The 14,179-nt window shown below is 47.6% G+C and overlaps 3 protein-coding genes across 6 annotated transcripts in view; 2 read left to right on the top strand and 1 right to left on the bottom strand.

The window, feature by feature from the left end:
* The window catches only part of CELF5 (CUGBP Elav-like family member 5), a 37,405-nt gene extending 31,794 nt beyond the window's left edge, over nucleotides 1-5,611 (top strand). For both annotated transcript variants that reach the window (XM_048288374.1, XM_048288373.1), the window contains exons 8-13: nucleotides 483-629; nucleotides 862-924; nucleotides 1,012-1,095; nucleotides 2,152-2,295; nucleotides 2,395-2,559; nucleotides 3,475-5,611. In XM_048288374.1, coding sequence (XP_048144331.1) covers nucleotides 483-629; nucleotides 862-924; nucleotides 1,012-1,095; nucleotides 2,152-2,295; nucleotides 2,395-2,522 — 566 coding nt within the window. In that variant the 3' untranslated portion in view covers nucleotides 2,523-2,559; nucleotides 3,475-5,611. The remainder of the gene's footprint in view (nucleotides 1-482; nucleotides 630-861; nucleotides 925-1,011; nucleotides 1,096-2,151; nucleotides 2,296-2,394; nucleotides 2,560-3,474) is intronic.
* Nucleotides 5,612-5,785: 174 nt separating this feature from the next.
* HSD11B1L (hydroxysteroid 11-beta dehydrogenase 1 like) lies at nucleotides 5,786-12,060 on the bottom strand. 3 transcript variants are annotated; one of them, XM_048288375.1, is made up of 8 exons: nucleotides 11,467-12,060; nucleotides 10,562-10,897; nucleotides 10,017-10,147; nucleotides 8,731-8,842; nucleotides 8,264-8,355; nucleotides 7,173-7,266; nucleotides 6,677-6,842; nucleotides 5,786-6,408 (listed from the first exon to the last, which is right to left on the bottom strand). In XM_048288375.1, exons 2-8 carry the CDS (start codon nucleotides 10,644-10,646, stop codon nucleotides 6,222-6,224), a joined length of 867 nt encoding a protein of 288 aa, XP_048144332.1. In that variant the 5' UTR covers nucleotides 10,647-10,897; nucleotides 11,467-12,060; the 3' UTR covers nucleotides 5,786-6,221. The 3 variants fall into 3 exon arrangements, with proteins under 3 accessions (XP_048144332.1, XP_048144333.1, XP_048144334.1); XM_048288376.1 differs by having other exon boundaries at nucleotides 10,562-10,740; XM_048288377.1 differs by lacking the exons at nucleotides 5,786-6,408; nucleotides 6,677-6,842; nucleotides 11,467-12,060 and having other exon boundaries at nucleotides 7,179-7,838; nucleotides 10,562-11,174.
* Nucleotides 11,222-14,171, top strand: MICOS13 (mitochondrial contact site and cristae organizing system subunit 13). The gene is made up of 4 exons (XM_048288378.1): nucleotides 11,222-11,286; nucleotides 12,507-12,663; nucleotides 13,437-13,488; nucleotides 13,982-14,171. The coding sequence occupies exons 1-4, from the start codon at nucleotides 11,258-11,260 to the stop codon at nucleotides 14,077-14,079; spliced, it is 336 nt and encodes a 111-aa protein (XP_048144335.1). The 5' UTR covers nucleotides 11,222-11,257; the 3' UTR covers nucleotides 14,080-14,171.
* Nucleotides 14,172-14,179: the final 8 nt, after the last annotated feature.

The raw sequence follows: 14,179 nt of genomic DNA, 5'->3' as shown, positions 1-14,179 counted from the left end.
CACAAACGCCTGCAACCGCCCCTCACGTGCTCAACACACATCCTCTTGCCCTACGGCCATGCATTTTTGCTGCAGTTTTTCCCTTTTGTACAGTGAAGAAGGACAGGGTTCCCAGGATTGCACTTGACTCTGAGGTCAGCAGTGCTATTGTTCATGATCATCCCACAGCAATAATGCATACTGGGTTCAAACCCCTGTCAGAACAGGCATGTGTCATGCCAGGTGCTGTGCAAACCCAGATCAAAGATGTTCCACCCCAAAGCTCTGACAGCACTCAGGGCTGGCAGTTCTGCACACACTCTTCCCACTAGTGCTGCTTCTTAATTTTGTGAAGGTTTCAGCACCAGTCTGTCATCTCCGTGTGCCAAATAGAAGAGATAATGGTTTCATACACAGCAGTCTTGCCAAGCAGGTGGAAAGGGGGAGCAGGGGCTTTGTGGAACTTTGACTTTGATGGGGTGTCCTCTCTTCTTGTTCTTCAGGGCTACATTCACCACCTCTCCTGGGAACAGCGGCCATGCCAGGACTGGTGGCACCCATTTCCAATGGATTCACTGGCGTGGTACCATTCCCAAATGGGCATCCAACCTTGGAAACAGTTTACACCAATGGCCTTGTGCCATATTCAGGTATTGAGAGCAGTAAAAAAACCCCACCATGCAGAGACCTAAGGAACTGCATTTAGTTCCTCTTTTCTGGATTCCCCACACAAAACACTTTTGTAGCTCCCTCTCAGCCAGGCACTGAGACTCACTTGGGGGCGAGGGTGGGAAACACCACTACACACACACACACACACACACACACAGAATGCATGAATGATTCCCTTTGCTGTGCTTCTGATTGTGTTTTTCCCTGCAGCCCAGAGCCCTTCAGTAGCAGAGACTTTGCACCCAGCCTTCACAGGAGTTCAGCAGTATGCAGGTACCAGCTTCCCTTGTCTCCCTCAGGCCCTTGTGTGGCTGACCAGATCCTCAGGTAAATGGTTTGTTCTGTCTCCTTGGGCTGCAGCTGTGTATCCAACCACCACCATCACCCCCATTGCACAGAGCATCCCTCAGCAACCTCCCATCCTGCAGCAGCAGCAGCGAGAAGGTGAGAATCAGAGTGGGAATGGGTGTCCAGTGGTGTGGGTGGAATTTGTGGAGCTCACCTTCTGCACCACAGAGCCAATGGAGAGGAGGCAGCACTAATTTTTGTCCACTGGTTTTTAATGCTGGAGCTGGGTTATAGAAACAACCTCATGTCTGCAGTGAGTGGACTGGCAAGGATCACAGGATGCTTGTTGTGCAAATTTCCTGACCTCACATCTGGCCAGATGCTGCCAGGTGCAAAGGGGCAGTAGGCCCTGGAACACCTTTCACACCAAAGGGGATGAGAGTCAGCACTTTCCCTATGCAGTCAGGGGCAAAGAGCCGTCATCCCCCTCTTTGCTGATGCCAGAACCACAGTGGAACCAGTCAAGCCAGCCCCTCCAACATACTCTCCGCTCTTTTCAGCCTTCATAGCCTACTGAATTTATTTTCAGCTTATTTCAAAACTGGTCTGAATAGAATTTGGAGGCAAAGGCATTTTCTCTTTGCTCCTGATTGGTACAGCAAGTGTCAGCAAGGGAGCAATTTCTTGTGCTCATAACGAGCAAGTGAAGGAGTGGTGGACAGGATCAGGTCAGCCCATATATTGGATGTGTGGCAATCCAGGAGGTTTCCAGTTAAGGGTGTGGTTTATGGACTGAAGGCAACACTGCAGGGAGTGCTACAGCAGCAGGTTTCACACAGCAGCGTCTGCTGCTCTCCTAGGACTGGGACAGCTGTGAGCTCTCACCTCAGCTGATTTCCTTCCAGCAAAACAGCACCCAGACACTCACAGTGCTGGTTGTGTCCAGCACCCTGTGTAGGAGCTAGGCAAGCTTTGAAAGAGAATCTGCTCTCCAGAAACTCCAGCTTTGTATGGAGCCTCCCAGTTGCTCTTAAAGAGCCGTGAGAACCCTTCATGGACCAGTGACTGAGAGACAAGCAAGGGGAAGTCAGAGCAGAAGGAGGCAGTGCTAGGGCTCTCCTCCAGTGCTGTGCTGTGAGTTGAGCCTATTTCTCTTCCCCTGCCCTTTGGGGCTTTCTGTTTTGTCCTTCCCCATTGCCCCTGTACCTGCAGGTCCTGAAGGCTGCAATCTCTTCATCTACCATCTCCCCCAGGAGTTTGGAGACAACGAGTTGATGCAGATGTTCCTGCCCTTTGGCAATATCATCTCCTCAAAGGTGTTCATGGATCGTGCCACCAACCAGAGCAAGTGTTTTGGTAAGTGTAGGCAAGGGAAGCATGATCAATAACAATGACACTCATATTGAGCATGGTACCAACAGTGCCACTGTCACCCATCCTGTGTCCTTCCTTCAGGTTTTGTAAGCTTTGACAACCCATCCAGTGCACAGACTGCTATCCAGGCCATGAATGGCTTCCAGATTGGCATGAAACGCTTGAAGGTCCAGTTGAAACGGCCCAAGGATGCCAACCATCCCTACTGACAGCAGTGAGCAAGCAGGAGTCACTTCTGCAGCACAGGTAAACTGCCTGTACCATCAGGGCACAGCTCTAGTCAGGGGTCCAGCTGCTCCCTGCAGAGTGGAAGGCCAGGAATGGAGGCAATAAACACAGCTGGTGGGGCAGAGGTTTCACCTGAGCAGAGTGACCAGAGCAGGCCTGGAGATAATGGCCAGGTTCAACAATCATCAGGCAAATTTGTGGCAATGGGGCAAGCCCAAAGCCAAGCCAGAGAGTCAAGATCAGGCTCAGGTCTGGTGGAGGTGAACAGGGTCAGACATAGTCCAGTGATTGCCAGGCAGGTCTATAATGATAATAATAAACATCGAGGTGGGAAGACAGGAGCTGGAGCCCAGGTAATGACATCCATGGAGAGGACAGGTCCATGGACAGATGGAGACTGGCACTTCCATGCTGTAGATCAGACAGAGGCTGATGGCACAGGGCTGTAGTGAGACTCTTGGAGCTGTGGGCAGAGTGTGGACAGACATTGCAGGTGAGGCTGGTCAAGTTCATCAAGGCCTGTGAGTGCCCTGGGGGCCCTGACAGGCAGATGGTTCCAGTGGCCTATTTGTGGTCTAAGCAAGGTTTTACTCTGCTGTCCAACTGCTCCCAAAAAGCTTTTGACTGCCTGAAAAGGTTTTAAACGCCGGTAGTTTTCAATTGTTACATGGCCCCAGAAGTTAGTCTGCAAAGAATGCTTTCTGGGTTAAGAAGAGACAATCCCATGATTCACAGGGATCACAGAAAAGCAGAGAACAGGTGAGACCCTGAAGGGCTGCTGTCCAAGAGCCTACAGATGGGGAGCAAGGGAGGGCTGATCTGGTTTGGGTCAGTCGTCGACATTCAAGCAGCAGCAGCAGCAGCTCAAAGCCTGAGGTTTGCATAGATGTCCTCCTAATCTCCCAATTCCCTCCCTCCTCCCTTTCTGTTCAGGTGAAAGGAAAGTCCAGAGGAAGAATTTCTGCTTCAGGTTGATTTTCAGAGAGGCCAGTAAATTTATCGACTCTTTTGACACCACCCCTTTCCTTCCTCGGCTTCCCACCTTACCCACCCCATCTTCCTCCTCCCCTCCTTTCCAAGACATGCAATTAAAGAGAAGGCTCAATATCTGCCCAGGAGGAAGATTCTTGCCACGCCTGGACTCGCATATTTGCTGCTAACGTGGTGCAAAGCAAAGGGACCAGCAAACCAGCAGCCCCTGGGGACACGGAGCTCTTCCTCTCGGGGTGTGGCTGGAGTACATGGACCAAGCAAACCCACTGGTGTGTCTCTAGGTTACTGCAGTGATGTGTGGAAATTTACTTCCGTCCCTCCCTCCCTCCTGCTCTGTTTCTGGCCCTTTCATAGATAACTATAAATATATACAGTCTCTATTTTTTTTTTAAACTAGCTCACAGGACCAAACTTTTCCATTCAGAGACTGACTGCTTGCAAGAGGTATTGGAAATTAGGGGTTTACCTTTGCAACAGTGTCTTCTCAGCATGCACTGCAGATAGGCCTGAACGTTTTGGAGGGCGGGGGGCTGGGGGTGGGTTGGGGAGAGAAAGAGAGAGAGAGAGCACATCTCTACTCAACACGAGCAAGAAGAAGGAGAAATACATTCCTCCAGGATTAGGGCACAGTCAGCTGCTCAGCTTGAGTCACTCCTCCACCTTAGCACCAGCCTGGTTAAGGATCTGGAGAGCTCTCAGTCTTACCTTTCCAAGGGCTTCTGCAGACAAAGCTCCTGGAATGTGGTGCCAGCCCCTACCCTGAGCACTCCCTGATTAGGCTGAAAGCACAGGAAACCAGTCCCTTTACTTAGAGGAACTGCACTGCCTCCCCACACATGGAACAGATCCATGTTTCACAGCTCTCCATGGCAACAGCATTTTCTTGATGAAGGCAGGAGAAGATGAGAGAGTGTGAGCAGATGCAATCTCCAGAACAGCTAGAGAAGCCTCCCAGGGGCTGCGCACTGCCTCCCTGTGTCGGATACCCAGCACTGGGGAGTGGGCAGTTCTCATTCCAGATGAAACAGGACCTTTTCTCCCTCTGAATTCACACACCCGCTGCAAAGCCTTCCCCAGCAGATGCAAGGAAAATAGGATGAAAGAGGGTTCCATTCTGGGATTTTTTTTTCCCCAGCACCCCCTCCAAGAGAGAGATTATACATTATGCAGCATATACATATATATATACACATATATATATGTAGGGACAGCTCTATACACTATATACACATACTCTAAAGCACAGAATGTAGTTCAGAACTGGATTTAAAAAAGATCCCCTGGGAGTGGGGGGTGTGTCATCCTGACAAGGCACATCCCTTGAACAGTTTGGAACAGTCTCTTCAAGTTTCTACAAAAATAAGGGAAGGAAAGCAAGGCAGAACAGACCAACAAACCCCAGAGTGATTAAGGAATGAATGATTTCAATATTCCAGAGTTTGATAAGGTACCACAAACATTGGTGTGTGTGTGAGGGTGTGTGAGCACATTGAAATAGGAACAGAGAGTTGGTGGGGTAAAGTTGGTGCAATTGATACTGAAGTGAGCTATGGGGATTTTGGAGAATCTCGGCCAACTCTCATTCTCCTCCAGTTGCCCTTTGTTCAGGTGTTTGTGGCACAGTACCTTCACATCTCCTCAACCACCCTTCTGTGTCTGACGCTGAGAGTTTATGAGAGGTGAATGAAGCTGTGAGAGTCTGTGTGTTTCTATAGTCCATGTTTACTTATTGTAAATACCATTTTTATACTTAACATCTATTATGTATGTGATTTGTATAATGTACTTTATTTCTGCTACAAGTAATTTCATGAAGTTTAAACTTAGTCTAATTTTGAACAAAACAAAAAAAAAAAAAGAAAAAAGATGAACAAATGCAAAATGGGAAAAAAAGGACTTTGGGAATCCTAGGTCAAGCTGGTTTAAAACAAGCATTTACAGTTTCTTCCATCACAGTTACTGATGTGACTGTACAATGTTACAGGTGCGATACAAGCTTTGTCAATGTCAAATTCCTCACTCTGGTCAAAAAAAAAAATCCTAAATTTATTTAATAAAAGTTTTACTTGCTAAGTAACTGGGGCTCTAGTTCATGTTGTTAGTTGCACCTGCTTTTAGGTAATGCTTACACTTGAAGACATTGCCAAAGCTCTGGGCCAATTTAACAGGTCCCATGAGGTCAGCAAACAGGCCTTGGCCCACAGAATCCAGGGGACCAATATTTCTTCACAGAGGAAGCATCAACACATAATACCAACACATTAAAAATAATTTAATTAAAATAAGAGATTAAAATTCTACTTCATGGAATCAAAAAAACCCAGTGAAGTCATGGAGCAGGATGTCCCTGGAATGTACAGACATTCTAGGACATCCTGTACAGACAGACAGGAGTTAAAGCTGGGGCTGAGAGGAGGCTGGATGCAGTAAAAGCAGGTGAGGCTGAAGGAGGAGGGGAGATGGGAGCAGGGCTAAGACAGAGTGAAGAGGGGGAAAGATCTCTGAAGGGTAGCAGCAACAGAACCATGGCTGAAGCAGGATGAGAGACCACGAGTCATGTTAGGAAAAGGGCACCTTGCCACCACTGCTGCCCTGCTCCTGCTTGACACCAGTGGTTGGGTGGGATGCTTAGTGGGATGGCAGGAATGTGATTAGAAGGGATAGAGGATGGGAGAGGGGACTGGGCATTAAGGACTGCTGTAGTTGTAGAAAGTCCGTAGCACCTGGTTGCTGCTGCTGGGGAACAAAGCCCAGAGGCAGCAGAGCTGCTGCAGCCACCCCGGGTAGAAAACCTCGTGCGCCCGAGCGGCTCCTCCCCGGACAATGGCGAGCGCGGCCTCGGGAGCAGGAGAGGCACTGAGGTGCACTTTGCCCCTGCAAGGGAATGGTCAGAGGGTCACTCAAAGCCACACGGTCCTTGGTGGGGTTTGAACTGGGCAGACTGACCCCACAGGGCTCTGCCTGCTCCTGTTCCATAATGAACAACCCTGTGATGTGCCCAGGCAGGTGCACTCTCCCCAAACAGATGCACACACCCTCTCAAACAGAGCTGCTGTGCATTTTTTTGCATGCTTTCAAGAAGAGACACATTCCCGCAGACAAACTCTCTCCCAGACTCCTACATCCTCTTCCAAATACCTACCTGATATTCTCCAGTGCTGAATCAGTAGCAATCAGGCCCAGGATGCACAATGTGACAGAGACATTTCTCTTCTGCATGATGAGCTCATGGCGCAGCGAGCCAAAGAATCCATCCAGTGCAAACTTGGTGGCAGAGTAAGAAGTGGTGAAGGGAGTGGGCATTTTCCCTGGAAAGGGAAAAGAGAATGGAAAACACCAGGAAACTGGGTGTAAGGAGGATCCATGGAGAGGGAATCTGGGCAAAGATGTAGGCTTTGTCATACTGCATCAACTCATGCTCTGTTCAGGTGAGTATCCCTTTATATAAGTATAATATTAGAATAAGTATTGTTATATTATACTTATTATATATTTATTGTTATTATACACTGTGAAAAGCACAGTTTGAAAATGCTTTTAGGGGTGGAACAACAGAGAAATAGGAACAGTGTATATGAACAGTATTGGGAACCATTGTTTCCACAAGGCCAGCACTTACTCCAGGTAAAGCCACCAACCTGTGAGGGAAGAAACAACCACCAGAGCGCCTCTGTTCTTCTCCAGGGTGGGAAGAGCTGCTGTTGCAAGTGCCACATAACTCAAAAAATTCACCTGGAATAATAAATGTAGACATGAAAGAAGCAAGAGGGTTTGAAAGCATGAGCCAAGAAAGTCAATAGAGCGGTCAGAAATGGAAAGAAGCACGGTCTGGATTTGGCTTTTCAAACATCAAGTGAGAAAAATCATCTCTCTGAAGATGGGGACAAACATTGCATCTATGAGTCTTTCAGATTCCAGAAAAAGCAATGGAGAAGATTCAGAGCAAAATTATTCCTGGGCTTTAAGATACAATTGGCTATCCCAGCTTTCTCTCTATGCTGTTCTTTAGTCTGCAATCCCTGTCAAAGACATCAGTCTCAGTTTGCTCCCCTTTTAAGCTTCTCTTCACTGAGCTCAGACTACAATGAAGCACAAAATTCAGCATCTCTTCAGAGCTTCACTGCTCTCTTAAATTTTAATTTCTTACCATGTCCCTAAGTTCCCACTCTCCAGCAAACAGCCTCCCTCCAAAATGAAATAGAAACTACTATGACCCACCTGAGTGAAGAAGACTGAACCAAGAAAACAGCTCTTCATTTTCATGGTCCCAAAACCTGGCACCAGGGTGATTCTACAGGAAAACTCTAAATTTGTGAACTGAGACTCAGACAGCAGACACCATTTCAAACAACCTTAATTGTGTTCTGCAATTGTGCACATGCCATAGATCAGTAGGAAATGCTGGCTGCTCACTTACAGACCTTCCTGACCTAAACACAACTGCCTGTAACTGCCCATCAATTCTAAACTCCTGGGCTAGAAGGAGATAAGAAGGACAGAAGGAAGAAGTCTGAAGTTCTTCCCAAACATTTCTCTTCACAAATGTACAACATCCGAGCAAAACACCTCTCTAGCAACAAAGCCTCCAAAGTGTTTGATTTGAAATGTGAATGAAGTAAAGGGATTGTTCTCAGCCATTGCCACAGGCTTGGCTTTGCCTTGGAGCTTCCCAAAGCTGTCCCAGGAGAAGCCAGACTCACCCAGTTCCTGGTGAGCTGGGAAGCCTCACCTGCATGAGCCAGCGGGTGTATTCCACATCTCCAGTCCACTTCTGGAAACGGTTTGTGCCAATGTGGTTCAACACCAGGTAATCCAGGCCCCCTTGGACAGCAGAAAAAGCAGTCAAACAAGGGGCCCATCCCCTGACCACCAACCAGGGAGCTCAGAAATGCCAGGAAGGCTGAACCACTCCCTCAGAAGGCTGTGAAGTGCTTTACCATGAAGGTAGATTAAATATGCCCATCTGGGAGCAGCTTTGACTGCTCTTCAAGAGTAGAATTGAAAGGAAAACTGTTTGACTTTGACAACAACTTTCTGACATGATGTTTCAGTGTCATTCAGACTCAGAACTTAGTTCTGGTGGTACATCTACGTCCTTAACACCCCTCTCAGTTCAGGGAACTGAAGCGGGAAGCTCCTACTAGAATGAGAACTGTCCACACACCTGAAAACCAAAGAGATGCCCAGGATGCTTACCCAGCTTTTGGACAGCAAACTGAATCACCTTTTCAGGCTCTGAAGGGGAAGACATATCTGCAGGGATATAAAATATTTTCTTTGCTCCAAGTGTCAGGCATTTCTCCATCACCTTGAAAAAGAACACCAGAGATTAAACAATATGGAAAAAGAATAAGAAAAAAGGGCACCTTAAAGCATGTACTACAGTCAGTGAGAGTCAATTCTGGACAGAGACACATTTACTTTAAAATCTACTGCTGTTTGGGCCATGGAGAGCTCATTCTGCATCCAGACTTTGAATCTGCATCCTGCAAAGAGTTACCTCAACTGTCTGCTAAAACAATCTGCTTTAGAAAAGGATCAAGATTCACTGTAAAAACCCCAATCTTCAGCAGAAATCTTCTGGAACAAGGGTTATGCTTTACATTAAGTTATTCTCTTTTTTCCAAAATAACTGGAAAAGAATTCATCTTTCATAATTCCTTTGCTGTGTTGAGTATGTGAATGTACCTGGCAATGATATGCAGTTTTAGCTATTTGCTGAAATAATGCCTGCCAATCATTAGGAACTATTATTATGCTCACTGTCCCCAACTCACCTTTTGCACCATTTCACAGTGAAGAACTTTCCTTGGAAGTCACATATCCCCACAGTTAAAGAGTTGTTACCCTTTCTAAATATTGTCCCACTTCATAAAGTACAGATGAAGAAGCCTCGTCTATTTGAGTTGGTCAAAAAGTTGGTTAAAAATGCATTTAACCTACAAAAAGTCCTGGGTTTTCAACAAAACAGCTACAAATAGAACAATTTGGACTCTGAAAAGCTGCACAACATCATGCAGGAATTGTAGTTCATGAAGTATCTCAAACTGAAAAGGACCCATAAGGATCATCAAATCCAAATCCCTGCTCCTCACAGGACTCCCTCAAACCAAACCATATCATTGAGGATGTGGCCCAGATGTTCCTTGAACTCTGACAGGCTTGGTGCTATGACCACTTCTCCCTGGGGAACTTGCTCCAGCAACTGATCACCCTCTCAGTGGAGAACGTTTTCCTAATGTCCTATCTGAACTTTCCCTGATGCAGCTTCACACCATTCCCTCAAATAAATAAATGTTCAGGCAGTTAAAAGCTCAGGCACCATATATGCATCTTCTTGTACAGGCCACCTTCTCTTCCGGATTTATGCTTAACAACAGTTCTGAAGGAAAATTTATCATGCTGACAACTAATTTTTTTTGTTGTTTTGGTAAAAGCCTGAATTTCTCATGTCTTCCCCCATACAAGGAAGAGATTCTTACCTTCTGCAGCACAGCTTCCCTCCTGGCAGTCAACACAATTTCAGCACCAAATCTGGCATAGTGATATGCTATCTGCTCTCCAATCCCAGCACTGGCTCCAGTCACGACAACACGGGCACCAGACAAGCTCTCTTTTTTATGGGAAAGAGAATAAAAGATATAGAACTGAGTGAAAAAAAAAAGCCTTCTGCATATCATTTATTCTTTGCCATCACTTTGGAGACACATCAGCCCTCTTGTGCCAGGCACTGCACACCTATAGAGATGATTCTTGACACCAAGGAATTTACAACCAAAACATAAAAGGAGCAAGGCAGTAGCAAAGTGCCATTTTTTTCCCCAGAGACAGCAGGATCCCTGCTCTTAGACCATTGTGTTCCTATTTGTTTCAAGTTTCTCTTTGTTTCTGGGAGTGAAACATTGCTTTGGGGCCACCAACTCTGGTAAGACTACGGGCAGGAACGAGACCATCAAAGTCTGGAAATTCAACCTTTTCTCTTGTGTGACTTATATTTCAGCTTGAAACCACCCCCTGACGAGCCTACCTGGATTAAAATCGTCTTTCCAGAAGAAAGCTATGAGCCCAGCTACGACCCCTGTGGCACAAAGCACTTTTCCAATTGGCTTCATATCCCTCCAAGTTGTGAGGAACAAAGTGAAGTCTTGAAGTTGAGCCCTTCAGCCAAAATACTGTGTTCTCCTTCCTCTGATGCCGGCAGCCGACCTGCGAGAGGCACGTAAAGGCTTTTCTAGAACCGAGACCCCACCAGAGGGGTCTCTCCCCTGGCAGCCACAGCCACTTTGGTCAGAACAAACAGGATCTTTCACCGGCAATTCCCACAGCCCTCTGCACTCCGAGCCAGCCTTCACACACCGCGAGCCTACAGGAGAAAAAAACCCCCTCGTGTCTAATCTTAGAGGACGCTTAATTCATTAAAGACCGATGACATTTGGCAGCAGTGACCCCAAAGCAGCCGAACGCCGGGAAGGAGGCGGCGGCAGAGCCCACAGGACGGATCCTCGTCCGGAGGAGAAGAAGAGCAGCGGGATAAGCTGCTCTGCCGCCGCGCTGCGACACAGCGCGACAAAACGGGCGGCGGGGACACGGCCACAAAGGCGGAGGAGCCGCGCCCGGCCCCCGCCCCGAGCCCTCGGCCCTTCCCGGCCCCTCACGGCCCTCACGGCGGCGGCGCGGGCGGGGCCGCGCGCGGGCACGTGACGGTCCCGGCCCCGCCGCCGCCATGGCCGCCCGCCTGCTCCCCGCCGCCAAGTGAGTCCCCGGGCCCTGCTCGCCCGGCCCGCCCCGCCCCGGCCCGCACCCGGCCCCCGCCCTCCCGCACCCTCTGCCCGGCTTTTGCCCTCCCGCACTCCTCTCCCGGCCCGCCCTTCACGCCGCCCCCCCCCCCCCCCCCGCGCCTCAGCGCTCCCCGGCTGTCCCCAGGCCCTGTACCTCGGCTCCGCTCGCCCGGCTCCGTCGCTCCGCGCCCTTGGCCTCGCCTGTCCCAGCGCCTGGGAGCTCCCCGTATGTGTCTGCACACGCCGGGCAGGGCTCTGGCGCTGTCTGGGGACAAGCATGGACACGTAACATAAGGCCGAGAACAGCGCGACGCTCGGATCTGGACGTACACCCGTAGCGAGGAAGTGCAGAAGGGTGTCCTTGGGAGCGAACAATGCATTTTAGCAGAGAAATCCCTTTTCCCCAAAATGCGTGTGAATGCACGACTTAAAAAAATGGCTCTCTCTTGTCAGCTGTATCTATCGTATGTCCTACTACTGCAGTACCGCTGTCTGCCAAGGTTTGGGTTGTCCCTTTGCACAATAGCTTTTGCTGGTTTTTTTAAAGGGGAAACCTCTCTGTCCTGTGAGTTTGGGAAAGTCGGTCTCCTCAGATCTCTTATTTATAATGAAAATGCCAAGAAAGGCCAAATATTCTCTTCCCTTCTTCCCTTTTGTGGGTTGCCATTGCAGCTGTAAAACTGGTGACTGTGCATCATGTAGGGAAATATTAAAAGCCTTGGCAATGCAAACACCATGGCCAGGTGTTCACTGGACTGTAAGGAGCTTCACAAGATACTGGTGTCTATCAGATTTATCAGATAAATATCAGATTTATCAGGAAGAACCACATCATTAACATGGATGGCTTGCCCACTGCAAAATCCTTTAGTTGCTTTTAGAAGAGGTATACGCCAGTGATTCTCAGACTTTAAAAAGTGGCACATGCTCTTGAGGTGCTTGGCACTTTCTCATTTTTTTTCTTGAAAACCATCACTGATAAAATGTGAATTTGGTGCAGTTTCAAGGGGCTGACAGGGAATAGTTGTCCTAGGAAGGCAAGGAAGGTAGGTAGGTATTTTTCTGCTGATTTTTGCCTGCAGTAAGACATGAGATTTCGTTATTGATACCATCTCCTTGGCAGTCACAACCACTGAGAAAGATGCACTGATGGTCATAACGTGAACTGAACTGTTCTGATTTCAACTCTTTCAGGTTTCTCATCAAAGGAGGCCTGGCTGGAGCTGCTGTGTACGTGGCATATGACCAGGGGCTGCTGGGCAGTGGCACACAAGGTGCTGAAGCACTCAAAAAAGCTCAAGAAACGCTGCCTCCAGCTATCCAAGAGTGGACAAATTACCTGGGCTGGGAGGTAAGGGCTGCTCAGGTGATCCCTGCAACACAGACACCTCCTCTGAATGAGGAAGAGAAAATACGGGGGTGATACTCTGATTCCAGTGAGGCTGGCAGGAGTTTTACTGTTGAAACTGGATTTCACATGGCAAATATTTTAAAGAGGATTGAAATGGAAGGCAAATAAAATTCTGAATTTGGGGCAGAGACATTGCTCACAGATGTTATTTCAGTGGAGAAGGGGTGACCAGCCCTGTGCAGGGTCAAGGAGGGGATTGCACACATGCTCTGGGAGATATTTCCCTATGTAGTGGTATTCCCAAGCTTCTTTTGAAGGATCCTACATGTTTAAAAAGAACCAATGAATATATTATCCTCCCAATTTCTTACATTGCCAGCAGTTCATCAAGTTGAATTTAAACTGCTTGAAGAGACCCCTCCTCTATGAGTAGTTCTTAGTTTTTAAAATCCTCAGAAAACAGGAGGCCTTTGCTTGAAGTTTGAAAAGGTTTTTCATAATTACAGACAGTTACAAACTAACAGTCTGCTGCAAGGAGACAACCACAGAGATGTTTTTTTTTCAGTAGCACCTAAATAATATTTTCTACCTTTTGCACCTACTTTATATTGCAGGAAAGAGCAAAGCCCAGACTTAAAGCATCATTTGAGGCTTACAGAGAGTAGGCACCTAAGTATTTTTGACATCTGAGGTCAAGAGGCTTTGCCAAGGTGATGTGAATTCCCAGTGAAACCTCTCAAGTGCTGATATTTTGTTTCTCTCTCTCTTTCTAGCTCCCCGCCACTCCAAAATTTGACTTTTCCCTCTCTGATTCCTGGAATAAAGGTAAAATAACTGCTCACTAACTGAGTCTGAACAGCTTTTCAGAAGGGATGAGCATTCCCACTGTTATTAGAATTTTAGATATTTTTGTTTGAAGGCCAAAGCATGTTAGAAGTATCCAGTAATATATAGTTTCTATGGTGCAGCAAAGAGTCTTCATATAATTGTGGGGAAACACAGTCCACAAATACTGTGACATGTCCAGCATCACCCATGGAGTCTGTGGCAAGGCCAGAAATAAAACAGGACTTGAACAAAGAACCCAGCTCAGTCTTGTAATTGTCTTAACTCATGTACAGGTGCTGAAGTTGGAATTTCTGTGTCACAAATGCTGTTGAGACAATAAAGCTGTACTGGAAGCACGAATCATTCAGGCCACAGTGTGTTTAAAAGCTGAGTTAGAGCTCAGGGTTTAAAGAGATCTACAGTGATGGAGTTGGAAATTGGGCTCAAATGATGGTGATCTTGGGGTAATTCTTGTCTGCTTTCCTTGCAGGAGTGCACACAGTCATGTCTGCCTTGTCTGTAGCTCCCACCAGGGCCTGTGAATACACAGTGGAAGGCTGGAAATACGTGAAGGATCTTGTGAAATGAACACGTTCTCCAGGGTTCAGGATTCTCTCAGTCCATCCCTCTGGAGGGCAGCTCGGCCATGTAAGGGCTACAATAAAAGACTTTGGAACTTCCATTTGTA

The sequence above is a fragment of the Corvus hawaiiensis genome, chromosome 28 (assembly GCF_020740725.1).
Source record: "Corvus hawaiiensis isolate bCorHaw1 chromosome 28, bCorHaw1.pri.cur, whole genome shotgun sequence".
Lineage (NCBI taxonomy): Eukaryota > Metazoa > Chordata > Aves > Passeriformes > Corvidae > Corvus > Corvus hawaiiensis.
This window is presented reverse-complemented; position numbering and strand designations above follow the sequence as displayed.